The sequence below is a fragment of the Scleropages formosus genome, chromosome 1 (genome assembly GCF_900964775.1).
Source record: "Scleropages formosus chromosome 1, fSclFor1.1, whole genome shotgun sequence".
In the NCBI taxonomy this organism is placed as follows: Eukaryota; Metazoa; Chordata; class Actinopteri; order Osteoglossiformes; family Osteoglossidae; genus Scleropages; species Scleropages formosus.
In genome coordinates this window covers 8,231,759-8,258,176 of record NC_041806.1, presented here as the reverse complement: position 1 = coordinate 8,258,176, position 26,418 = coordinate 8,231,759, and the positions used below count along the sequence as shown (strand labels likewise).

The window sequence follows — 26,418 nt, the reverse complement described above, 5'->3', positions numbered from 1 at the left end:
TGAAATGATCAATGCATTTTAAATATACAGATAGTAAGACTTGATAACAGTTTCGCGACAAAGCGCTACAGGCTCATAGAAAAGGGCCGGGATGGGCAGTGAGGAGATTGGAGACTTGACCAGCTGTGTATGGAGAACAATCAGTTCAACGGGCTCCTTGGTCTTAGGGCAGCCTGCCAAAAAGAGTGTGCAGTGAGCTGCTAACCCTACTACACTCATCCATAGCTCTGTGAAGCGTTACTTTAAGGTGCGTGGTGTTCTGGGAAGGGGTTAGCTCACTGTTTTATATGGCTCATTTGTCTGCGAAAGCATGGCATTACTGAAACACAGCATGACCGGCAAGTTCACAGGTTCATGTAAAACACTTAATCTTTGTCCATTATGTTCTGGAAGCCCGTTGTTTAACCCCACACTCAAAACGAGTGTAAATATATTTTCAAACAGTGTTTTTATATTGCCCCCCTGTACGTTTTCTAGCCATAATATCGCTGTGAAGACAGGGTGGGTGCTAGTGGGACCTATGAAGTTCTCGTGTTTGATGGATGCATGCATTGTGTTCCAGGTAAAGCACTTGGAGGTAAGCTGTGCCTCCATGGCCGAGGACATCTGTAGGAAGAGCGCCATCATTGAGACCTACGTCATGGACAGCAGGATAGGTAAAGCGGTGCTCTTGGCTTCCTTCCCTTTCAGCCTTTGGTGGAGGTTTCAGCTGTCAGGCATCAGTTCTCTTTCTTACATTGAGTAAACTGAGAGGCTGACAGGAAGCAGGCGCTCGCTAAACTCTCAAGGTCTGCCCCAATGTACAAAGGTTCTTAAAAATAGGACAAGTTATTTAAGCAGAAGCCAAAATTTTGTGTTGGGCTAGCTTGTACGTAACAGCATGTTCACTACCGAAGGCGGTGATGGTCCCAGAGGCAGCTGACATTTCACTTTGCATTCGTTGGTGAATTTAGGACTTCATTGTGAAATCCTTAGACTATGACTCCAAAGCTGAAGGCTGCAGAAGGCCTTTGCAGTAACTCCTACATGCTTGTAGTTCAGGCGCTCTGCCAGTTTGTTTATTTTTCAATTAAATCAGTTCCCTGTTTTCCTTTAGATTTAAAAACGGACATTTTGGCAAACATCTATCGAGCACCTCGCGCTAATGTTCGATACACGTCTCAAGTTGCGCGTGTCGCCAGTTCTATTATTACACCTGAACTTTTAACCACCTCCCTTGTATAATCTTTTTAAAATGTTTCATCGTTACTATTTATAGTCATTCTATTTTAGTCGCCAAGCACAAAGCTCTCAGATGCACTTGAAAATGCACTTTGCAAAATCTAATAATGCTGTCATCTGAGCTGCCATCTCTGCTTGAGATTTGATGAGTTTCTCTTTAATAACAGCAGTGTCTGTGTGTAAAGATTCCTCCGAGGCAGGTCTCCAGCACCCTGCGCTCTTGATCTCTCTCAGATTCACACTCGGCCTGCTTTGCGTCTCTGCCGTTTGGCACAAAATGGATTTCTGTCCTTTGCCTGCAGTCTGCTGATCTACGCACCACTGTTGACCAGTTGGATGTCACTATTTCACAGTTTTTTTTTCTTTATTCGACAAGACAAAACTATGCAAGTTCCTAGTTCTATAATTTGACCAAATGGTTTTGAAGATGAGCTCGCTAATTATTTCAGAGAATTATTGTAAAGCTGAAAGCTCTTGTAAAATTGTACTTGCCACAGTATACCCGTTATGGCATGGTGGTGCAGTGGGTGATACTGGTGTCTTGCAGCTGTACATGAGTTCAGATTTGGCTCAGTGTCTATGGAGTTCAGAAATTGGACTTCCTATAACACACACGTGGCAGAAAGCAATGGCAGACCACTTGTGAACCTTCCCTTACCTAGGAAACACACAAGTGGTGCACGTGAGTCGAATTCAGCTTGACAGCGTTCAACCTACCACCAACCCTCTTCAGTATAGCGTCATATTTCACTCATAAATAAATATGATTTTGACTAAATTTAGATCACCTTTTTTAAATTAATTGTTCTCCAAGAAAGCATATTTTCTACATACAAGTCCGACTGGTGACAGGTCAGATCAGATGATACCCAGCTGTGTGTTGATGGATTGTTATTAATCTCTCTGATGCCATCGTCAACAATGAAAGCATCATTTGACAATGGAAGGCTTTGTCAGGCTTTTGCTTTTTCATACTCCTTACTATTTACTAGTAAGTAATTGTTTTACACCCGTGGGGGCGCAGTGGGTTGGACCAGGTCCTGCTCTCTGGTAGGTCTGGGGTTCAAGTCCCGCTTGGGGTGCCTTGCGACGGACTGGCGTCCCGTCCTGGGTGTGTCCCCTCCCCCTCCGGCCTTGCGCCCTGAGTTGCCGGGTAGGCTCCGGCTCCCCGCGACCCTGTATGGGACAAGCGGTTCAGACAATGTGTGTAATTGTTTTACATTGGGTTCTTCCATTGAGAAGAAGTTTTTAATATGGAATATGAAGTAATTTTAATATGAAATCAGTCAGAAGGTAACGTTACTCATTTGTTTACTCTGCTTACTTACCGCATGTCATTCTGTTTGGATATGTGACAACCCTTGCCCAGAAACACAGTAACTATTTTAGGTGGCTTTCACATCCTCTATTACAATGTGCTAACTAGGTCGTGCTGCTAATAGGCTGATTTGGGATTGCAAATCAAGTGTTTGCATATTTATTACTCCTTGATTTAATTTCTTGTAACCTGTATTTCAGTTGACAGCAGCCTAGGGCATGTAGACATAATTATACATTGTAAACTTTCTTATAATGCACCAGTGGAGAGCGCATGCAGTATACAGTAGTGAAGACTTTTGGATTTCATAGTAGTTGAGCCGCTGGTGTCATGAAGAAGCTGAAACACTACCGAGAATGTAGTCATGTACTTGAGGCAGCTCGTAGTGTAGTGGGTGGTGCTGTTGTCTTTGCACCCAAAGGTCACAGGTTTGAATCTCAGCTCCGGCTGTAGTACTTTTGAGCAAGGTACTTACTCTAAATTGCTCTGGTAAAAAAAATTACTTAGCTGTATAAACAGTTAAATATATGTACGTAGATTAACATTCGGCATAATTGCACTGACACTGTTATAATGGCAGTCGAGGGCATTTATCTGTCCAGATGTCAAAGCAGAGCCTCCAGACTTATCAGGGACTCCACTCACCCTGCACACCACCTCTTCAAACTGCTCCTCTCTGCAAGGCGATACAGGACAATTCACTCAAACACCACAAGAATGAAAACCAGCTTCTTCCCTAGAGCTGTGAAACAGCTGAGCACGGCTTAATTTTTATTGTATTATACTGTATTATCTATTTATCCATTTATATATTGTGTTATCTGTTTAAACTGTTAAATTTTATTTTTATATTTAAGTGTCGTGTTTCATATTGCCGTCTAAAGAACTCAGGGAGTACCACTGTAATTTTGTTATATTGGACAGCAGTACAATGACAAAGTCTTCAATTCAAGTCAATTGTAAGTCACTTTGGAGAAAAGCATCAGCTAAATGAATAAATGTACTATGTTTTCAGTACAGTAACAGCGCCCAAGAGGTTATGCATATATTTTTTAACCACAGCTTTTGTTTATATTCTGGTCATCAGTGTGCAATTTTTGTGGATTGTTGAGCCCAACACTGCTGATGTTTTTACAGCTAGTACACCGCCGAGTGTTTTCCTCGGCTTTCTTCACACAGACGCCTCTACTAAGTGATCTCATTGGGGTTAGTTTCACAAAGGCCTGATCTACAGTGATATCCTCTGCACCAGGCTAAATGGAAGCCCTAAAAGGCTCATGCTGGAGCAACTCCAAAGAGGTTTGAACTTCACTTTTAGACAGAAGTGATTTGACAGTTAACTCGTGGAGGTGAGGTTCTGGATCGCTCTCACTCCTGCCTGACTCTTGGATCATTCACTTTAGCACTGAGGTGTAGGCTGGTAGGTTCGGGTGCTTCATTTCATGGCCCACCTTTGAAATTCATATGCGTAAACAAAAAATACCGTTTCCAGTATGATGTGCAGTGATTGAATTATTCAATATAAAGGCAAGTCAGCCTGACTTTAATGTGTTTGTTTTTGTATTTATTTGGCTGGTCCCTTTGTCCAAGGTGACTTACAATGTTAAGATTATTTAACTTCAGGTAAACATTCTGATCTTAAAAGTCAATAAGTAAATATTTGGTTAAGCAAAAGGAGTCATCTGTACAACACTAAATAATCTCTCCAATGACGGTTGATATTTGTAATATCTAGCAGATGAATATATATTCCTATATCATGGACAACATTCCAGTAACTTAACATAATACAATCTGTTAAAGTTATTGTTTGACATTGTTAGATATATTGTATTTTTCCTGCAGTTTTGTACTTACAGGAAGTCCCAGAATGAGGAAGGTATGTATTTTTATTTATTTATTTATTTTTTTTAAGTGTGATGCCAGCTTTGGAGTACAAACAGTATCCAAAAGAGCATCAATTTTTCATGATCTCATGAAAATTTGTGCTGCACACACAGTTGAAAAGTCTGTTGCAAATTGAGAGAATCTTATAGTGATTCAGTTGCATCATTTTGTACTATGGTAGAATGTTAGTTTTTTCTGACATAAAAATCTAAATGCCTTCGTTTTCCTACAGCAAAAACTCCACTCCGCATTAATAATAAAATACCGAATGTAGATTTTTTTTTTTTTTGCATAATTATTAAATGGAGATAATTCAAGTTTATTTTTACTGCAAGGTGGATTTCTACCTTTTTAATGGGCACCACTTTGAAGTAAATTTCTGTTAACATAGTACTTCCTGTGTTGTGCTGGCTGCATGAAATGGGAGTGTATAGGGCAGCGTGGAAATAAAAATGTAGGGCTTCATGACCACGGGTGGCGGCATCTTTGCGTCAGGGGATAAGAGTTATGTAACAGACGTGTCTCAGGCCTTTCAGGAGTGAATGCTTGGAAACGCCGCTCTGGGTTGTCCTCTGCTATAAAATGTTGCTCTCCCATTGGAACGTGGATGGGAGACCTTCTTATGTTTGGCCTGAAGAGGACGCTGCTTCCTGTGGACCCATTTGGAACTAGTGTCCCACCAGTGTAGTGCGGGACACTGTCGCAGAGCTGTTGTAACAGTTTCAGGTGCAGCATTATTTTCAGGGCAGATAAAATTTTGAAAAGCTCAGAGACAGACCGCTGTAATCCTGACTATGTGACATCATTTCAAATATAAGAGATGAGATGGAAATATATGTAACTAGAAATGTATTAACAAACAGCAGACATCGGAGTTGTGTTCTTTATGGTTTCTAATAAGAGACGACGTGAAACAAATTCTGCAACTCCCGGTCTGCTCCATCTGCTTGTTGTTGCTGCCAGTGCAGGACAGGATGCTCGGTCATACGGTTTCAGTTTCATACTGCTGCTCCGCTTAATTGAATTATTACCCATTACAAACTCGCATACAGTACCAGTGAAGTATTTGAGTATACTTAGGAGAAACTAGTTATTTTCACAAGATGTTTAGTTAACCAGTAAATGAAGCAACATCCTAGGTCTTCTGCAGCAATTCCCAGATATGTGGGATGTAAGATGTTGGCTCATTGCTTTGCTTCTCTCTTCCATCCAGTTGGTCTCATACATGTATTTCCAGGATGTCCAAGTGTAATGGCACTTTTTACTGGTGGAGTGTGTAACAGACATGTTATTTTGTTGTAGAAATTATATTTACAGTGCAGTTTTGTTAAGATTGCAGTGCCACTATTTGCTTCTATTTTTTAAATTCTAAAAGCACAGCTCAGAAATCGGTGTGTTTTTTGTTAAAATTCTGAAGGGAAAAATATGAATAATGCAAGTATTCTACAATGCGTACATGTAAGTATGGAGCAGAAATGTGTATGCTGCTCTGAGCCCATGCAGTTAGCAGCAGAAAGGCAGTAAAACTGAGTCCACATACCAGAAAATCTTCATTCCATCGAGGGCTCTCTTGAACGAATCAAACCAGGCGTTCCAGCACCCAGCTTTACAGAAATGCTGCACCTTCTATACCCCCATCTACCCGTCTGTGGTCTAAACATAAAGATTAGTTGTCAGAATTAGTTTTGAGCCTTGGATGGCGCTAAAGGGGGCTCATTGGGTCAAAGCCAGCAGTTTTTTTAAAAACAGTCCTGGGACATTGCTAGACTAGACTCCGAAGCCCTGCATTTCTCCATTATGTAGTCTTCATAATATTTTTATAAGGAGACCCCCACGCACACCGCACCTTTCTCAGCAAAGGATGTTTTCCTTTCCTATCCTCTGGACTGCTAACTATGGCCCAGAAAGCCATGGCTGTGATCGCTGCATCACGGCCCTTTCTGTTTGCGACCGAAGGACACTGACAAACAAAAGTGCTGCTCTCCAGAATCTGCCTCTTGTGCCCTTTTAACAACCTTGGCAAACTGCAGTCAGCTAACGGTCATTATTCTGTGCCATCCTTTGTATTAAATTTACTAGCTTACACTTCTGTCTCCCAAGTAAAGAAGAAAGAACATGATGCGTCGTTCTGGGCCTCCTCCCTGTGTGTGCCTCTCCTCCTGTTTTAATTTCATGACTGACTGATTTAACATTTAATGCCAGACTAGATTCCATTAAGGCTGTAGCCACCTAATTGTAAATATTGTGCTGTAAAAGTTAAGTCTCCTCTCCTTTGGGTCTTGCAGTTTGCTTACACAAACAGTCCGGATCCATTTAAGCGTTTTGTGGGGAACTCGGAGAATCTCCGAGTGTGGACTTGCGGTGTGCGTAGATGTTATAAAAGCGAAGTGAAATAATCGCAGGTATGCAGCGAGAAGAATCTTTGAAATGTTTGCTCTAGGAATTTGAAGACATGAATACACTCATACCCACATAGATTCTTGCGAAGGTATCTAATACAGACCGTAGTGGATGTCCTCAGTAGTCAATTATGAAAAGTTTTATAGTTTTGCATGCAAAATGAAGGAAGAGCTACAGTGCATTTAATTTCAGTCTTTTTCTGTCTATTACAGTTGCTTTTAGAAGTGCTTGGTTCCCGGGTAGCTTAAGACAGCATATATTGGATAGTAAAATTGTTGTTGTAAAAAAAAAAAAAAATGTTTTTAATAAAAAGCAAAAATACACAAGTTGATGTTAAAAAATGAATTGGAACTTGAAAAAGTCTAGTTGATGTGATGACTGTTTTGCAGTGAGGAACAAAAGGGAAGCCTCACGTGTGCAGCTATCTTGAGTCATTGCAGGCTTGTGTGTTTACCGTGGACGAGGTATGTACAGTGCTATCCCCTGGCCCTCCTCAGGCCCATGACAGCTGATACGTGAGACAGGCGGAAAGGAAGGGTACAGAAAGGGGAAAGGGAGGGAGAGAGGGAGGCTCCGGCGCTGGATGAGAACTGACATTAGCGGGATGTAAATGATTCAGGATGCAGACATGCCTGGCTGAACCCAACACTCATCTTCAATAATGCAGCACTCGGCTGCCCCCCCCCACCCTGCTAGTGAGGCTAGGCAGCGTGTGTCTGCACGTACCCGTTTCCTCCACTCGCCGTCAACGCTGCGCTTTTCCACCATAGCGTAACGTGTCATTAGTGCGTGCATTAGCAGTAAACAAGAAGGCGACACTAAACAGCATCATCGCTGCCGTAAAGGGACCACCTGTACTCGCGTGGCCGATAATCTTGCAAGTCTCCGTAAATATTCTGGAGAACAGTTGCTCCTTTTTTTTGTTGTCATAACAGTGAGTTAAATAAGGTGAGCAAAATTACTGCCGGTGATTTACATGTTGGACTTTAGATGCAATGAGACAAAGGGAAAGGTGATATGAGATATACTGTACAAGTGTGCGTCCTTTAGGCTCGGTTGTGCTCTGTCATTCCGGAGTTTGGTTGAGCAAGGGACCGTGTGCACCTTGTGCTTTTTATACAGCAAATATCAAACGCCCACTGGAATTAGGTTGTGTCTATGAAAGAGTTGTGTACGATTTACGGTGCCGGCCTGTGTAGCAGTGGAAGGGGAAGGGCGAAGAGGGGCTTTACAGTTGAGGGAACTGGTTAATCGAGGAGTCTGATACATACTGCAGTCCCGTGTCGACAGGGAGTTTATTTGTAGACCAGCTTCCTCTTCACGCTAAGTGCTCCTCTCTGCTGTAGGAGTCAGCTGGGGCAAGTTACTTAAGCAATGCGCCCTTACTGCAGTCTGTTACTTCCCGTTGTCTCGTCTGGTGCGCAGATACCCCTTGAGCTGTCCCTCTCTTTTCTGCTAGGCACGGGTAAAGGTGGAAATACGGAAAATACGCCGTTTAATACTACTGTTATTTCCAGCCATAAAACTGTGCCGAACAAGTGGCTATATACACGTCTTAGCAAGAAATTGAACTGCTGGCGAGGTGAATTAGGTAAACATCTAAAAACGACAAACGTGAAAAATTGTTGAAACTTAGCGACAAAAAAAAAAAAAGATGGACAGTCATTGCAGGTTTTGTGCATCTCGGTTGGTGGCATCTGATATATTTCCAATCGAACTTAGAGCTAAAACAGGTGTGGAGGAGAGCGGTACAAAAAAATCACCTGCACGATGCGTTCAGAGAATAATTCACAGAATGCGCAATGTTTCGGTCATTTTGGCTGTTACTACATTATTCCTTTTTAACCCACTTAGACTAATCGAGTGTGGACTTTAATTCTCGGCTGCCGTGCTCTCCGTAGCTGTGAACCCCCCCTCCTGGTAGCGCTGGCTGCAGGTGCGCCGTTGCCAGCCAGGACTGCGGAAGGGCCTGCAGGGAGCACGGTTAGGGTGCCACCGCTCCCTTTAACATCACTGTAATGTCTTGCAGCAGCACCATTCTGAGCGATAGGACGTGGAAGCCTTCCAAGGTTTAGGAGCTGATCCTCCGTGCATTTTTCATGGCCCCCCCCACCCACCCTAGGGGATGGCATAACCCTCATAAATCCTCTTTGTGGGGCTGCCATTGTTTCCCTGCAGAATTCGCTCCAGAAATGAAGCAAATCAGCAGTATTGTCACCAGCTTAGTGCTCAAGGGTCTGTTTTTCCAAGCAGGGCTGAGCATTTATTTTGCATTAGTGGTCATTAAGGGCCAGGCTTCGGAGCCTTCCCATATTAAGCAGGAGATTGCAGATCTTCTGTCAGTGACAGTCCTCAGTACCTTTTTTTTTTTTTGCCTGCTTAAATATGTTCAAATTGTGCATTTTTTCACCTTCCATTCTTCTGGTGTGGTAAAGTGTACCTTCTGTATCGTTTTGGTTATCTCCAGTTTTCAGGAAACGCGAGATCCTCTTTTGTTCCCCCCCCCCCTGCTCATTTCATACAACTGTGTCAGAAAGAGATTACCATAAAATGTTTGGAGAACAAAAGCAAAACAAGAGCTTGAACTTAAGTTTGTCATTTATTATGCAGGCCAGGGTAAAGGTCAGATGTAGCCTGAGTCATTTAAAGCTGCCCAGTCAAGGGTTGAAGACAGGTTTGGCTTTGTTTCCATTAGCAGCTGCTTGTGCAGAGGTACCAGTTTCAACGATTCTGATTGCGACTTTTTTGCCGTTCAGCTTCTAATTTTCAGATCAGGTATTTAATATTGATTTTTGCTCCATTGAAGAAGCACACAGGTAACTTGAGAAACCTTATTTTTGGGTCAGAATAAAAAAAAAAAAAGACTTCACATCTGCCAGTTAGAAAATTAATATTTTGAATGTCTGAAATTAAACGGAAAGTTTTTCTTTTTTTTTTTTTTTTTTTTTTGAAGTTTGCAAGTACTTTTTGTTCCTGAAATTATCATTCTTGAAGGTCTCAGTGCACATCGATGATGTGTTAAGCCAAGCCTGTAAAAAAGCTTTGGCCCGACCTTGACTTCTCCAGGCTCCTTGGTACTGCAAGCTGAGAAGTATGCTCCAGGACCAGGCTGGAAGAGCAGTGTCTGTCCTTGGACTCCTGCGTCCGCCCTCTGAGTCGTGCCCCTACCCCACATAAAGCACCGCAGTTAGTGGGACACCAGGGACACCCGCTTTCAGGAAAGGCAAGCCGCCGGATCTATCGGGAGGTATCACCAGAGCATGCAAGGAAGCGGCAGTGTTGCTTACCTCAAGGGAAAGCTGTCCTCCTCGCTGACTCATTGGTTTAGCCGCCTGATTGGTTTGTTGACAAATGCGTGAGAGTAATTGGGATTGTGTGCTGACAGGGGCCGTCAAACTGGAAGTCAGGCTTGCTAACGGGCTTTTTTGGGGAGAAAAATGTATGCTTAGAGTACCGTTGATAAACACTTTCACTGCCGCCTTTTGATTAGGCAGATTTGACTCATTAGAGGTGCTGGTCACACCAGTAGAAGCCTAATGGTTCACTGTCTGATGCTTAGAAAGCGTCGCCTGCAGCAGTTAGTAGCGATCGGTATTGTTAAAAAGAACAGCTTCTCATCGGATGTAGAATAAACTGTACTTTTTCAACTTGTGATCAGTATCCGTGGGCCTCCTAACGTATTTCAGTGGAACATAATTGTTCCTGTACTGTATTTATAAATGTCTACGCGTGTTCATTGAGGTCCTTCTAGCACTGCAGAGAAGATGCGTAAGCAAGAATCTTTGGAATACAGAGCTCTTCCTGGTCCACTGGTCTGTAGTAATGTTTAGGGCAGACCATTTACAGTCGATTCAGACGTTGCCCATTATTTACAGTCCGTTCTGTACAGTTGGCAAAGGATGTGTCTAAGGATTTTAATTTTCCTGTCTTCTTCGCTATGCTTCCCTGCAGATGTCTCGAGCGCTGCCTCAGTGTCTCACGGAGGCCAGGTGGAGCGCGGAGGCCTGGGCTCTGTGCTGAGGGACCTGGTGAAGCCTGGGGATGAAAACCTGCGCGAGATGAACAAGAAGCTGCAAAACATGCTGGAGGAGCAGCTGACCAAGAACATGCACCTTCAGAAAGTGAGTGTGGGAGGCGGAGACTCATGCAGACTTTGCAGACTTGGAGCAGGGCCTCTGTGAGCTGGAGCCATGGCCCTGCTGAGCCCTGAGCCCCTCAGTTGTGGCCTGAAGAAGCAGACTGACAGACTGCTGGCTGTGTCACAGTGGCAGTGAGCGTGCTGTGTGACTGAGTACATGTGTAGGTGGCTCCCTGTCATCCAGCCCTTAGACTGCACCAAAGGCTATTATTCATCACCAGCCAAGGCGTGGGTGCTTTTTAATGTTAAACGCTTATATGTGCAGGAATAGAAATTGGACTCAAAAGAGTTTGCAGTTTGATTGCTTTTGGGATTAGCCTGGTTTACAAATGAAGTGAATAAAATTAACCTGACTACTACCACTGGATCTTCAAAATGTAAAACAGTTTGCAGCAACATAACCATCGGAGTGAACTCTGCTGCCAGACGTGGAGAATGACTAACCCTTAATCGCTGCAAATCTGATACTTTAGAAGTGTTGTAGTTGAAAGCTATACGTTGTGCTCACTATTGGGCTGTAAACCGTTTAACATGCGTGAGGGGGTGTTTCTATAGTTGCGTGGCCTGCAGACAGCCTAGATCATTGGCAGCGTCAGCGTGTGGGAGTCGTGCATGCCCAGGGGGAGTTGTAGGTTACACAAACAAACCAGGTTTAACCTTGGGGAGGGAGAAGGACTGGGAAGGGGGGAGACGTGCCCATGGAGACCGATACGGGCAGTGCAGCTGGAACTGCCATCCATACCACCATCAAGCAGCAAAGGCTAAACGCTGGCTGCCGCAGAATTGCGCGACATTTGTTCACAGCTGCTTAACTACCTGGCTGTATTCAAATTCTGTTGGAAAGTCTGTCACCAATTAAATGATAATAACGTGAGCTCAAGCAGAAAGCTCCAAGTTGGTACCAGGCTCATCTGTCCAAAACAGTGCTGGTCCTGATCCCAGATGACCAGTATTTCCCCACCACTGGATAACCCTTTGAGCACAGCGGGGTCTTAGTCCAACTGCCACCAACCAGGGCAGAAGGATAAAGAGCCATGATCCGGGACCCAGGGTGCAGTTGGCTGGTGTTCGCAGCGGGAGGCTGCCACTAGGGCTTCGCCCCTTCCCCCTCCTCCCTTGCCTGGCCAGGCAGGCAGCAGCATTCCTATGAATATTTACTGAGTGCTGGGCCTGCAGGCCCGGAAACAAACAGCCCTGTTAATGTTTGATGGCTTTCGCTCTGGAGTCGGTGTTCTGTACGGGGGCTCCAACATTACCTTGTTCTGTTGGGCTGCATCTCATGTCAAGGCTCCAAGTTTGTGGTTCTTGCAAGATATTCCGCAGGAGGTTGCATCTTTGTTCCCGTAGTTCTCTGCTTCGTTCTGCTCAGGAGTTGGCCGAAAGGAAGCGAAAGGAATCCTCCATGGATTTACCGTGCAGTTGTGTAGAAACATATTTACTGCTGTATTCATTAAGATGGGAAGGAAGGAAGTTCTTCTAGCATTTTGATGTTTTATGAGTTCTCTTTGATTTTTATTGCTAAAAATTTTAATTTTCCAGCAAGTCTCAGTTTAATATTAGCTTGCTATTCAAGGAAAGATAATGTCAACTACTCTGAAATGAAGGAAAATAAAGTATTTTTAACTTTCGGTTTTTGTCATATTTACATAATTTCATTTTGGGGGGGGATAATCAGGAAAATGGCACAGACGCACTTTAAAGGGCTTTACATGTCTTTATATAGTACTGACTGTAACATCTTTGTTCATGTTTTCTTACCCAGGACCTTGAAGTTCTGTCTCAGGAGATTGTTCGTTTAAGCAAAGACACGTGCACAGGTCCAGATGGAGACCCCTCAACCACTGGCTAGGACTGGAAACTGCCCTCCCCAATCCACCTCCCCTCATGTCACCCTGTTTTCCTGACCACAAGGAGGAGGATGCTGCTCAGCGGTGTTCAGGACTGTACCTCCAGAGGAACATGTGGGCACTGGGATGGTGGGGGAGGGAGACCCGTGCTTCTGAAATGTATCTACTACTGAATGTATTTATTGTCACAATTGTCTGTGTAACTCTGGGTCCTGCACTTGGCCCCAGGTGGCCTGGGTGGCCTCGCTGGCCTGGCTTCTTGTCAGAACAGCAGCAGTGGTGCCTAGGGCCAGAGTGAAGACCCATCTTCAGGAACAGGTGCATTACTCATTTCCATCCTTCTGAGACTTTGGTGATCATATGGAGTGCAGCATGATGGTTACACTACTACAGAGTTGTTTCCATGAGAAATGGAAACTGCCTTATTAAGGTCTGCATAAGCCTAAAAGCATTCATAATTGTTCTTAAGCATTGGTAGTCAAGTATTACAGCCGATTCTGTCTGAGCTGGAAGATTTATTTTAAAGGTCTGCTTTCTCAATGACCTCCCACCTCAATGCTTCTAAGTGACTTTGAACATTGATATGAGAAATGGCTGAGTGCTATTATGTAGTCTTATACAGTACTTAATAAGCTGTTGTGTCTGCAATACACATCCAGAGTAAAGCCATCATTCCTTCTGCTTATATTTAAAAGAAACATTCTGGTCAGAATTTATTATTTGATGTGTTGTAATATATTTTTTTGAATTGCACATCCAAGATGGTGCAGCAGTTCGGAAGCACCTCATCAGCTCCAGGACCAAGCGTCATATTCTCTCCATAACTGTTATTCATAGCGTAACACGGGCTGGAAGTATATTCTCTGTGCCAGTGAGGAAACACAGCGCTGACCTCACTCGGTGCACTCACTTCTTCTTGCGTCCCGCTGGACACGTAAAAGACACAAATGAGGTTGTGCAGAGGCACTGCGGTGTTCGTTTTAGTATGTGATGTATCTGTGGAAAATGTAACCACAGAAAGAGCAATAGCTGAGTTCCGCTTTTTGTGTCCGCATATGAGGGATTTTTGTTCCTGGGTGTGGTGGACCAGTTTGGAACTGCATATATAAAACTTACTCGTCTTATAAACATGTTGAATGCAGCAAACTGTACACTACCCTGCCCAGTACAAGGGCTGCTGTGTTCTTGCCCTCACTTCCATACACTTGTACATTTGCAGTAAAAGTTAACCGCCTAATCTCTCTAAATCGGTATAATGCAGTATGTTAATTGAACACGTAGAAATCATTCCGGAGCAGAAATTCCAATTTCTGGAGTACGTCTTTTAACGCAGAGCTTGAAAGCATCCACATAGGTCATTGTGTAAGGATGCCAGTTTCGGAATAAATGCCACTGTTCCTAAGTACATTAATACCTGTACTGTATGTTATTGGAGATGATGCTTTTTCTGAGTTTCAGCAGCTGTGCATGCATATCACACGAGAATAAGCAAGTGAGGTAAACGAAATTACGCCTTTGTTTACTTGCATCGAGCTTCTGCTTGTTGAATCTCAAAGCGTTCCCCCCCCCCCCCCCCCCTCGCCTCTGCACTTGCGACAGCAGCCCAACTGCAGAGTTATTGGGAAGAGTTGGGCCTCTCATCAGCTAGTGTCAGCTTTACTATGCTGTTAAGCAACAAGGACTGCCTGGCTGTTTTTGTGCTGAGGTTTCAAACTCCAGTTCCTGGAAGCCTGCAGTCTTTTTTTTGTTCCCACTTACAGTTCCCAATGGTTAGATGTACTGATATCATCTGTTACACTGGCAAGAATGTGTTTGAATTAATTCTCTGGAATCACTGAGGACTTTTGAGCTTGGTGAAGTGCTGATAACCCATAAGTATAATATATTGCTTTTTTTTTTTTCTTCATGGGGTGCACAAATGTTATCAGTTGAAGTAGGAGCTCTCTTCAATGTGCCAGAACCTTTTCAATAGCAGCATGATGTCTTGCTGAAGCCTCTTTACTTGCACGATGGAGATGCTCCAGCGTTCCCGTTGGGGTTCATGTGCACAGTGCCCACAGCGCGCTCCGTTGCCTTGTGGCACCATCAGCAAGTGTCCGTGTACCAGTAAGAGCTCTACCATATTACAGTCTACTTCCTTTGGGTGTTATTTTGTATACTTTTGAGCTCTCCAGACAGTATGATGATTGTCGGACTTTTGATGAGACCCATTCAAACAGTAACAGAGTAAGAAAGAAGGATAGCACTGGGCTGCCTGTCAAAGAATAAAGTGAATCCATGTGAATAATTCAAATTAAAAGAAGCTACTTTATACATGTGTAAGTACACACACACACACACACACACACACACACACCTGTATATAGTAAATTACAAAGATAGTCAAAATAAAGTTGGTTCCATAGATCAGATGTGATAGCCTGAAAGACCTGTCAGTCAGGTAACAGCAGAACATTTCAATTTCTAATATTCTACTACTAACAGTAACTTCTGATGCTGTTTATGTAATTCATATCTACAAAGAAATGTTAAACTCACCTGTCGTTTGGAGTTTACGGGCTCGCCAGATGTACGTAACAGTGGTTAATCTCAGCTTCTGATCATCTGCTGTCAAAACGTTATTTCTAAACTTGTACATTTTTGTTTTTTGAGTGTTTGGTTATACAGCACGTACCCCAGTAACATTAGGATGAATAAGGCTATGTGTGTGTGGTTAACTTGTATTTTCTGTATTTTCTCTAAAATAAGCAGGAAGAAGCTGCAATGCCCGCCAGAAACACATGGTAGATTTAGGTTCAATATTATTGAGTTACTGTCCACCGCTATACTTTGCACATGAATTATTTTATTTTACTAGATGCTTTTTACATTTTTCCCTTTCGCTGTTGTCTAATAGAGACAATGCAAAAGGTCAAAGGTTCAGTGAACTTTAATGCTTCACTTTAAACAGATATTTCGGCCTTATTACCGTTGTCTAGGCCAATTTTTTCTCTGCAGTAAATATTTTTTTTCTGTTCTCTTAACTGACATTTACATCAGTTTTAATTTTTCGCCCTTTGGAGGTTCAACACTGAAATGACTGGAAAAACATGTTAAATGAGTCTTAGGTGGTACCTTTTGTTTACGTATTAACTCGGTCCTGCTTTTCAAGAATGCTGCAGTACAGCATGCAGTGGAAACTAAGAAATACAGTAGCCCAGCCATCTTTTTTCTGGGGAAGAATATGTGTTTGTGTTCTGTCTCTTTGTTGTTTTGTCGCTGTAACGGAGATGTGTATGTCTGCACCATCCCTCGAGCAAAGGGAACCTCTTTTTCTACACCTCTTAAATGCAAAAGTTGTTTCCTCTCTGCATTAACAGCTGTAATCTTAGCTTCACTTTTCCAGCCAAAAGCTGCAATTATTTGTTTTGCTGTACAGTATAATTTAATTTTTTTGCATTGGTTAATTAAAGAAATGTAAAGGAACAGATTGCATGTGAATTGCTAGAATTGTAATGGAAGAAAAATTTGATTATCTGCTATCTGATTCCATTACTTGCTAATTTTCAGGGCTGTGCTATGTTATAAGTGAGCTGAACCATTTTAAGGTAATTGTGACAGAAGGATCCTTGTGACAGTAATGCATCCTTTTAAGTCCACCAGTGTCCTTTGAAGAACCTCCTAATAGGTGTTGCATTGTACTGTCCTGTTACAGCAGCCCATCCCATAATGCACTGCTTTTCCATCTCTTCTATGCCTCACAAGTGCCACTGCAGCCCTAAAATAATTTAGATGGAGGTGGGGGGGAAAAAAGAAAAAAAAAACAAGGTGCAATGGTTCTATGGCACTGTCTAACACACCCCACAATGGCCTGTTGTTGGGAATACACATCTTCGTGCTAATGTGGACTTATCTCAGTTTCCTCTAAATGTTTTCCATTTTTGCTAATGGATTGCAGTCCAGTGCTTTTGAGGATTTCCGTTTATTGCAGAATATCAGGGTGACTGTAAATAACACATAATTACCAAAGGAGAACTAAGTCTCCCTGCAAACTGAATTGCACACAAATGAAATTTGGAATCTGTAAGATATACAAAGCAAAAAAATCCATTCCAAATTATCTAATTAGTTGCTTATATATTTACACGTTGTTGTTTAACCTTCTATGTTATTTACATTTGATTGCCTTTTATCCCTGTTTTTAAGATCTAATTTTCAAGTTTTTTTATGTATAGCAGCTATTACAAATAGATTTCTAGTTTTTAAGTGAATGTAAAAGAGCAATGACTGAATAAAACAGGAGAATAAAAGAGCAGATAATTCCATTCATTGTTGTGAAGGTCTTTCGCATTTCTCTATCTGCGTCCGTGCTTGTAATCATGGTATTCGTGTCTATTCACTTCTGAACGTTGTATAACACTCCGTAAGAGGGTGTGGTGCAGTGGTGTCAAGTTTCCCAAACAAATAAAAACAAAGTACAAGCAAACTGAATGTCTTTCTGACCTAAATGACCTACCTTATACCATAAAAAGGGAGTAAATAATTAATGGACAGGTCACAAGAGTCCTCTCACCTCTGCTGGTCATCTCCATGGACTGAAAAATTGATTATTTGCACTATTATTTCTACAGTTCCCTATAAAGATTTTCACAGACTCAACTATGACAGTGGTTTACATGCTTATTGGAAATAAAGGTGTTTCCTAGTGTTTTTCACTTGTTGGCCTGGTCTTAGTCAAAATTAACTTTTATGTAAGCAGCGTTCTACCTCTGCAGCTTATGAGTTTGTCAATGACAATACACTAAAGTTACCATTGCAATGCACTGCTCTGCAGGCTGACTATAGTGTAGTAAAAATATAATATACGCATCTTACCATATCTTTCATTGTTCCCACATGCGAGAGAACCAGTGTTTAATTGCATAGGTGCTTTGGCTGTACTTTGATTTTACTTCATTTGATTTTTCGGATACTATGCTGCTCCGGTATGAGTAACAGATGACAGAACTAATGTATCTAAAAAAATAGTCTCCTGAAATGTCTCCTCTCTCCCTCAGAACTGCTAATTCCTTCCAGCATAGCAATGGTATCAGGCAGAGAAACAGTTTTTTTTTTTTAAAATGTTGTGAAAAATTAAGTTTAACTAAGCTTAATTCAGGTTTTTTTTTTTTTTTTTGAAATGATGCATGAATTTGGAGAAAAGCATCAGCTAAATGAATAAAAGTAAGTGCAAACTGTGGGAATGAGGCCAATGGTTCTGTCTGCTGTCTGGACTGTAAGTCGCAGTCTGCTGCTGAACTCCTGAACAGCCCCAGGTTGACATCTTCTGTTGGAAGCATTCAGGCATCATAGAATTTAACAGTGAAATGGTTTTGTCAAGGTTGCATGAGTGCAGTGCGTTAAAACCCTTTTTCTGCATCAAATTCTTGCACCACTGGTATGATGGATGTTCAGGTATTCATAATGTAGGATCACCTAGGATCACACAGGATCACAATGTAGGATCTCAGTTTTTGCCCTCGGTTGCTGATGCGGGATCCGACGAATTGACCAGTATTTTCGGTGGGTAGCGCTCGCTTTGAAAGCCATTCCAAAAGTCCTTGTTCGTTCTTGGGTCAGAGGTGCAGTGATTAGTACTTGGAGTATAACTGCAATACCTGTGTTCAAATGCCACCTCCTGCTGTAGTTTCCTGTCAGGAAGGTACTTACCCTAAATTGCTCTTGCAAAGAAGTGCCTTGCTGTATAAATGGGTAAATCAGTGTAAGTTGCTTCGAATAAGAGCATCTTTGAATCTGTGTATACAATTTGAAATGTTTTGAATGACATAGGATCAAATTTTTCATTGGGATGAAAATACAGACTGACCTTTAAAATTTAACATTCTAATAAATTTGCTGTCTTCCCGTCATGCTTTTATTTTCTTGCAATTCTCTACCGATCTAATTGTATTGTAAAAGGGCATCATGAATGCTCTTTTTTGCTTCCCAAAATTATTTGTGTGGTTTACAGGAACACAGTTTTTCACACAAACATATGTGTGTATATATATATATTTATCAGGTATAATACCATAAAGGGGGTGCGGTGGCACAGTGGGTTTCGCTGGGTCCTACTCTCCGCTGGGTCTGGGGTTTGAGTCCCGCTTGGGGTACCTTGTGATGGACTGGCGTCCCGTCCTGGGTGTGTCCCCTCCCCATCTGGCCTTGCGCCCAGTGTTGCCAGGTTAGACTACTGCTCCCCACGACCCTGCATGGGATGAGCGGTTTCAGATAATGTGTGTGTATAATACTCTATTTATGTTTACGGTTAATCACATGGCTTTTTCTTGTTTTCTATTTACTTTCAGCAAAGCATATGACAGATGAAGATTAGCATTTCACAGTTCGCTGTTCACAGATCATTATCCATAACATAATGACACATGAGGGATATGCCATATTTCCCCCTGAGATTCTGCCTAGATCAAGTTATCTCTCTGGTATCAGCTTACAAAGTGGTGAAGGGAAGAGAAGCATTTTACCTTCAAGATCTCATTTGACTGCAGGTGTAATAAAGGGGAGGTGGGCAATCTCTATGCCAAAATTCAAGTAAGTCTGTGTATCCTCCAGGAACGGCATCGAGTACTGCTGCGAATATTGTCTGGTTCCCCAGTACCGACTGAGTTTGATCAAACACTGCATCAAAATCATTGTGCTGCTCCTTGTCAGGTCGTGCTGCCTTTACCTCCCACGAAGACCGAACCGAAAGCATGTTGGCTATCGGCACTCGCTCCGGTGCAATGGACCAAACTTCCTTTGGAAGCAGAATCTCGCACGCTGTCGAAGAAGGGTCTCAAAGTGTAAATGTAAATGTCGAGCCGCATTACCCATTTACGTTTACCATTTATCGATGCAGCATCCTAGTTACAATATATTAAACCTGTGTGTTATGAAACGTGCTACTGATTAGACTTTCAAAGGCCATCATATCAGTGTTTGAAATGGTAATGAAACAATTCTATAAGGGCAGCACGGTTGCGCAGAAGACAGTGCAGCTGCCCCACAGGGCCTGGGCTGTTTGGGTGTAGATTCAAATCCGGCTGCTCTGTGATGGACTGGTGTCCCGTCCAGGGTGTACCCTTCTTGGCGTGGCACCCAGTCATTCTGGGATAGGCTCTGGACACCCACGGCCTTGACAAAGGACAGGTGGTGAACGACAGCGAGGGACTGAGTCACCACCGTATATATGCTCTCAATTCCATGGAATTTCCCATGCATAATGTGATAAAAATGTAGAAATCACTTCATTTTTCTAGGGTTACAATATATGAATAAACAGGACAATTTTCAGTATAAAAATGCGTTTATACTTTCACATAAAGTTGACAATCTCTGTACATCAGTTTTATTGATCATTCCCTTTTACTTGCTCGTGTGAAGAAAATGCATCTATACCTTTTGAACATATATTTTCCTTACGTAAAGTATTACCTGATAATCTCAAAAATGGTTTGACCAGACTGGTGGTAGACTTGAAAATCGATTCAGACCGTAAATCCCAATCTTTAATAATTCACAATGCAAAGCATACAGTGTTTCAAAAGGGCTCTAAAAATTTACGTTTACGGAATTGTCGTTCCGGTGGAAGTGATCAGCCATGCTGCGATAAAATCAATATCGGTGCTTGTAACGGCCAGCGCGACGAGCCCGACATAAACATTCATAAATACTAAAACACTCACAAATCACAGATACACACCACTGGGAGAAAGGTACTCGCTCCGAAGTAGGACGCGCCAGCGAAGAATAACACAGATGTTGATCGTATGAAATTTTCATCGGGGAAGAAACCCGCAAAAACAGAGGGACGTTAAATGAATAGAGCGAAAAGAGAAAGCGACCCGTGCACCGGGAGCGCTGGATGAATGTGACTTTTCTTCATTTATCGCCGTTTGTGCTTTAGGAACAGACAGGTAAAACGCACAGGTGTTACTACAGCATGACGAAGATAGGGTAAAAGGGGTAGAATTTACCAGTAGAATGTCCAACACACTATTTGTAGACCAGTGCCTCTCCAACCTATTTATTAGCCTCTTGGGACCCAAAGCGGGTAAAGGATGGAGCCTTCCCTGCTCCCACACGTGCTGGATGCTCTTGGGTTGGTTGGAGACCACATCGGAGTCGGTAGGCCTTAGCGAAGTGTGTGGGAGACATGGCTGTACTCTGTGTGTATGTGTGTGTCCAAGAAGATCGATCAAGGGCAGGGAGAACTTCAGCTGCACTCCCGCAGCTCCCTGGCTGGGTGTTGTGTGGCTGCCGCTTTACCAGAGAGGGTAAAAACCCAGTTCATTACCCAGTGTGCCCTGTGGCTGAACTAAGGCCAGCTGGAAGGCAATGTAAAAAATTGACTCTAAAAATATGCAGTATTTAGCTGTGAAGGTACAGTGGAGGCAAACATGAAGCAGAAAGCGTGGTAAGTTTCATTGCACCCTTTCAGTCTCTTAAGCCTAAATCGTTTTTTTTATTTCTGTGTTCAAGGACTGGGAGCAAATGAGACAGGGTACCAGCAGGTTCCTGAATGTAAGCAGAAAAAGTTTTTTGAAAAGGTCAGGAGCTAAGGTAAATTGCGGTGTCATACGGACAACCTCTAAAATCTTTTTTTTTTTTTTTTTTTTTTGACTAAAATTAATATATTGAATACCGAATTATGTCCTATTTTGCCTGTAAATTCCGTCTCGGATGTGACGTGGGAGGGCAAGTTTTAACGCAAACGTCATCACGTTGCCGAGGGATCGTTTTCATTTATTTAACGTACGATGCCTGCACCGCGCTTAACGCTGGCTCACCGTCGCTAGCAATTATTTTATTTCACATGAAAGACGCATCGAATAAAAAATTCCATCTGTTGCGCGGCCCTGTTGTTTTGAACGGCTGCTTCGTTTCATTCCGGCGAAGCGAGTGAAAACGTAACCGTTCTGTAATCCACGGAGTACCTGTAAGCCGTGCCCACCAGCGGATTTGCAGTGAGACGCAGCCACCGTGTTTTAGAGGTCACGGCCTTCAATTACATTCCAAATTAAACTTCCTTATCCATGGGTTATTTTAATATAGAGTTAGAGGAAAGGTTTAGAGTTAACAAATTATTTATCGGTGTGAGGACCAAGCACACATCACCCATGGTGACATTTCGTATAAATCCTCACGATCCTTCGTAGGAATTACGGAAGTCTCCAACATCAGTTATTAAAGTTGTAATTAAACTGCGGTCCTCCATGTTACCTTAACGCGGTTCCAATTCTACACGCGTGACACGTTTTTAAGTAGAACAGGATATTTTTAATTTTACGTTGCGGGGCGCTGCCGATAAACTGAAAAGCAATTTTATAGTGAATTTCTTGTTACGGTAGGGCAGACAAAAGCAGGTGTTCGCGAATAGTTCTCGAGTGCGTCACATCCTTACCGTGTTTTTACTCCCACCGTATGCCTGTAAACTGGCAATTTGGTTACGTTATAAAAAAGACTACATTAGGTTATTAATGTTCATTTCAATCAGTTGGCAGCAAGTGACAGTTAGACACATTAAACCGATCGAAAGTTATGGAGGGAAATCTGACACGAATCAAATATGGAATCGGTTGTTAAAAAAAGCTTTAAGAAATATTAAAACTATATGAAGGCTAACACACCAAGGAAGGAGGAGAAAGATTAATTGCCCCATCAAGTCGTGATCGGTAAAATATTCATTAAAAGCATGCAAATATGTGTTGATTCCCAGTTCATCTGAAGGAGTCCAAGGAGTCCAGGCTTGGCGAGAAATGTATTTACTAAGCTGGAGAGTAAATGATTTTATCAAGCTAGTTTTTATACACTTTGAGAGGTTATATATATTTACAGAATGTATATATACATGTACACTTAAAATGCTACCCACAGGTCATATGTCTCTTCGAACATTTTTTGCAATTATGTGTTGGTCATATGTGCCGAAACACTATGATTACAGTATTGTCAATGAAAACCATTGGCCCACTTTCTCTTAATTTAAATAAAATTGCTCATGTTTTACTTTTACGAGAATGGCACGAGGAAGACAGAGCAGTCGTATATGACGGAGCGCTCGATTAGAGGATGATTTTCCACACTTACATCTCGAGCAACATACGTCCATGCTAATACTGTATACTGTAACTAGGCTTCGATTATTAAAAATTAGGCTGCGTAACTCAATTCCTGAACGTAAAAAGTATTCGTAATAAATCCTTCTGGACGGAAAACAGCACATTAATAATACAAAAGAAATGACAAGGCTGAGAACAAAACAGGAGGCCGTTCATGGGGAAAAAGTTAAAAACCGATGGTCTATACCAAGCGCTGACATAAATTCAGCTTTCGGGAAATTAGATTTAAATATGGAAAGCCTCTTTTCTGATTGATTTACTGTTGTGTAATATATTATACTGTGCAGTGATAGATGAGACATCGAGAACGGTGAGAAATACAGCCTCCTTTGATTAAGTATTCTAATTCATGCAAAATGGTCGCAGTCTTAATAAGCTATTGTAATGCCTCATCGAGATCACAAAGCTATCAGCTTTGATTAATGCTGTTTATTTTTTAAATTGTCTGCTTCTGTACTATGCTGGTTATTAATGACATACGCTGTGTCAACGCTAAGCTTTTCATAATTCCATTTCCTTTCGCAAGTCTGGCCGCATTTACAATCGTTTACGTTTTTTCTCCCATTTTTGTCCTAATGCCATCGAAGTGCGGAAAGAGGATGCAAGTGCATCATTACCGATGAAATTTAGGGCCTTTTTTAATCTAAGAAATATTAATAAGGAGACTAGTATTGAACTGAACTGGTGAAGACTGATTTGGTTCTCAGCTTAATTCCCTTACTTCCTCTTACATTTCTGACGAAACGGAGCAAATATAGGAGTTTATTTTATCCCAGGCAGGGCAGCTAGGGCCGGAATCCGTGCACGTCTTTGAAAAAGGAAAATGACTTTATATCTTTTTACAGATACCCCTTGACTTAGAATGTTCTTCAACCCCTTACTTAAGTCAAAAGTTACGTACGATGGTTTCCCCCTCCTCCCCCACCACTCAACGTAATAACCGTAATAATGTTTCCATCTCAGTTATTGCACCTTGACGTTTCTTCGTTATTATTGTTGTTTTCACGCTACCTTTTCCTTTCACGCGCTCCTTTATATGTGAAATATATTTATAATTTATACGTGAATCCTTCAAGTGCACGTTTACCACCAGGCATTGCGAATAATCTAATAAACTAATAATCTATGTCCATAAATCTATACTCCAGGAATTTTTTACGTAAATCCGGATTTGCGTAAGGTGAATTTATGTCAGTAGAGGGGTGTTTGTATTTGTAAACATACTGTGCATATTACAAATGAGGTGCTGACAGACATGAATATGGAAAACCTGTAAGAATATTGTTGGAATTCTTATTGTACAAATGGCGAGCTGAGAACTGAGCCAAAGCCACTGAAGGAGAAAGACGAATGTCGAAATTTACCATCTTGTTAAAATTCAAACTGCAGTAGGTGGTATTTTTTATAGTGTTGTACAGTAAATACACAGAACGTGCTACTCTATGTCAATTGTGGCGAATAAAAATAATTAATTCATTCACACACACACACGTCCTGAGCGGGATAGCGGCAAATCGGACCCTAACCCGGTAACATGGTACAAGGCCGAAGGGGGAGGGAACACACCCAGGACAGGACGCCAGTCCATCACAAGGCACCCCAAGCAGGGCTCGAACCCCAGACCCACCACACAGCGGGTGCTAGTGAAACCCACTGCGCCACCATACCCCCTCAAAATAATTCAATAAAATAATAAACACACACACACACACACACACACACACACACACACACACACACACACACACACACACACACACACACACACACACACACACACACACACACACACACACACACACACACACACACACACACACACACACACACACACACACACATATTTTCAGAACCGCTTGCCCCTTACGGGGTCACGGGGAACCGGAGCCTACCCGGCAACACAGGGCGTAAGGCCGGAGGGGGAAGGGGACACACCCAGGACGGGACGCCAGTCCGCCGCAAGGCACCCCAAGCGGGACTTGAACCCCAGACCCACCGGAGAGCAGGACTGCGGCCCAACCCACCGCGCCACCGCACCCCTCAAAATAATAAATAAAATAATAAAATAAAATAATTAAAATATTTATTTTCCATGATAAGTTGTAGTGTCAGCTACATGGTGCCGGGACAAAGAAATGGTCGCTATCAACAGGAGGAGGAGATGCAAAGAACACCGTAGACAAGAATTTCACACTGAGTTTGATCCACCTTTAGAACAGTATTTTTGTATGTCCATTGATCACCAACTCACTGAGGCCTGACTGGATGACCTCCGTAGAGCAAAGAAATACATGCTGGCTATTAGGATGGTTAATAACTGCATTTTTTGTTAATCCTTTAAATCTCTGCAAGAGCTTAACGATTAATTGATGCCTTAAAGACTCTCAATCCAAAATGTTTAAAAGGCTGCCCTAAATCTGCGTGTCTTCATCAACCTGTTCCTTACAGGACTATGGGACAGGTTTACTGGGCAACTGGTACTGTAGTAGTTGGACCAATAGGTCATAGGTTTGAATCCCAGCTGTTTTAATGGGTTTATAATTGTAAGTAACCTAAAATTGTAAGGTGTTTTGGTGAACAATTTCAGATAAATGACTATTCAACAAATGTTACAATGGCAGAACATGTTTTGATCGGTTACCTGAGCGAGCTGTTTTATCCCATCCATATGAGCATGACGCCACCAGTGGCTTCAAAATGTGTTTGTGCACAGTTTCCATGGTTTCTGTGAGTACGCCTGTAATACCAATGCACTTGGATTCACTGTTTAGGTGTTTGCTTGCAGTTTAGAATTTTCTTATTTTCTTTTCTCTGAAAGTTTTTAAAACAGACATGTGTTCACTAACAAATTAAAATGAAAAATATTTCTTTGGTGAAAAAAAGTGCTCTTCTAAGCTAGCCCTTTCTGTTATTTCACTTAAATGATGTCCAGAATGGTTCCCTTACAATATGCCGCTGGATACGTACAAATTGAGCTTTGCTTTTGCACATTTGCATTTACATTTAAATTTATTAATTTGGCAGATTTTTTTTTTTTTTTTTTGTTCAAAACGATTTACATCTTTGAGAATAATAAAACAAGTGCACAGATGCATTACTATGCGACATAGTAATAATATCGTACCTATTCTATCCAGCTAATGTAAGCAGCTATAGCTTCTTTATTGCTCTTGTGAGGGAAATTGAAATTAAATAAATATCCAGAAAGATTGTGTTTTAGCTCTTTTCCATCTTTATAAGAGGCGTCTCCTGAGGCTGAATGAAATTTTGATGCTCTGATTTGAATGTCTTCTGATGCACCCAACTGCAGCTGCAGCTGTTTTGAATGGTGGGGGTGCAGAGATCCCAGCTGCACGCTCTCGTCCCAGGATCCCTCCACCGGGACCTGAAGGGTACGGCCTACGTGTAAAAAGCCAGATGAGGAACAGCAGCCTGGTACGTGCGATCGTTGTGGGAGGGGCAGGGCTGAGA

The 26,418-nt window shown here is 42.2% G+C and overlaps 1 protein-coding gene across 2 annotated transcripts in view; it reads left to right on the top strand.

Annotated features, from left to right (window-relative positions):
* gripap1 (GRIP1 associated protein 1) overlaps nucleotides 1-17,268 on the top strand; it is a 43,708-nt gene extending 26,440 nt beyond the window's left edge. For both annotated transcript variants that reach the window (XM_018752946.2, XM_018752944.2), the window contains 3 exons: nucleotides 563-656; nucleotides 10,778-10,947; nucleotides 12,727-17,268. In XM_018752946.2, coding sequence (XP_018608462.2) covers nucleotides 563-656; nucleotides 10,778-10,947; nucleotides 12,727-12,813 — 351 coding nt within the window. In that variant the 3' untranslated portion in view covers nucleotides 12,814-17,268. The remainder of the gene's footprint in view (nucleotides 1-562; nucleotides 657-10,777; nucleotides 10,948-12,726) is intronic.
* The last annotated feature ends 9,150 nt before the right edge of the window (nucleotides 17,269-26,418 follow it).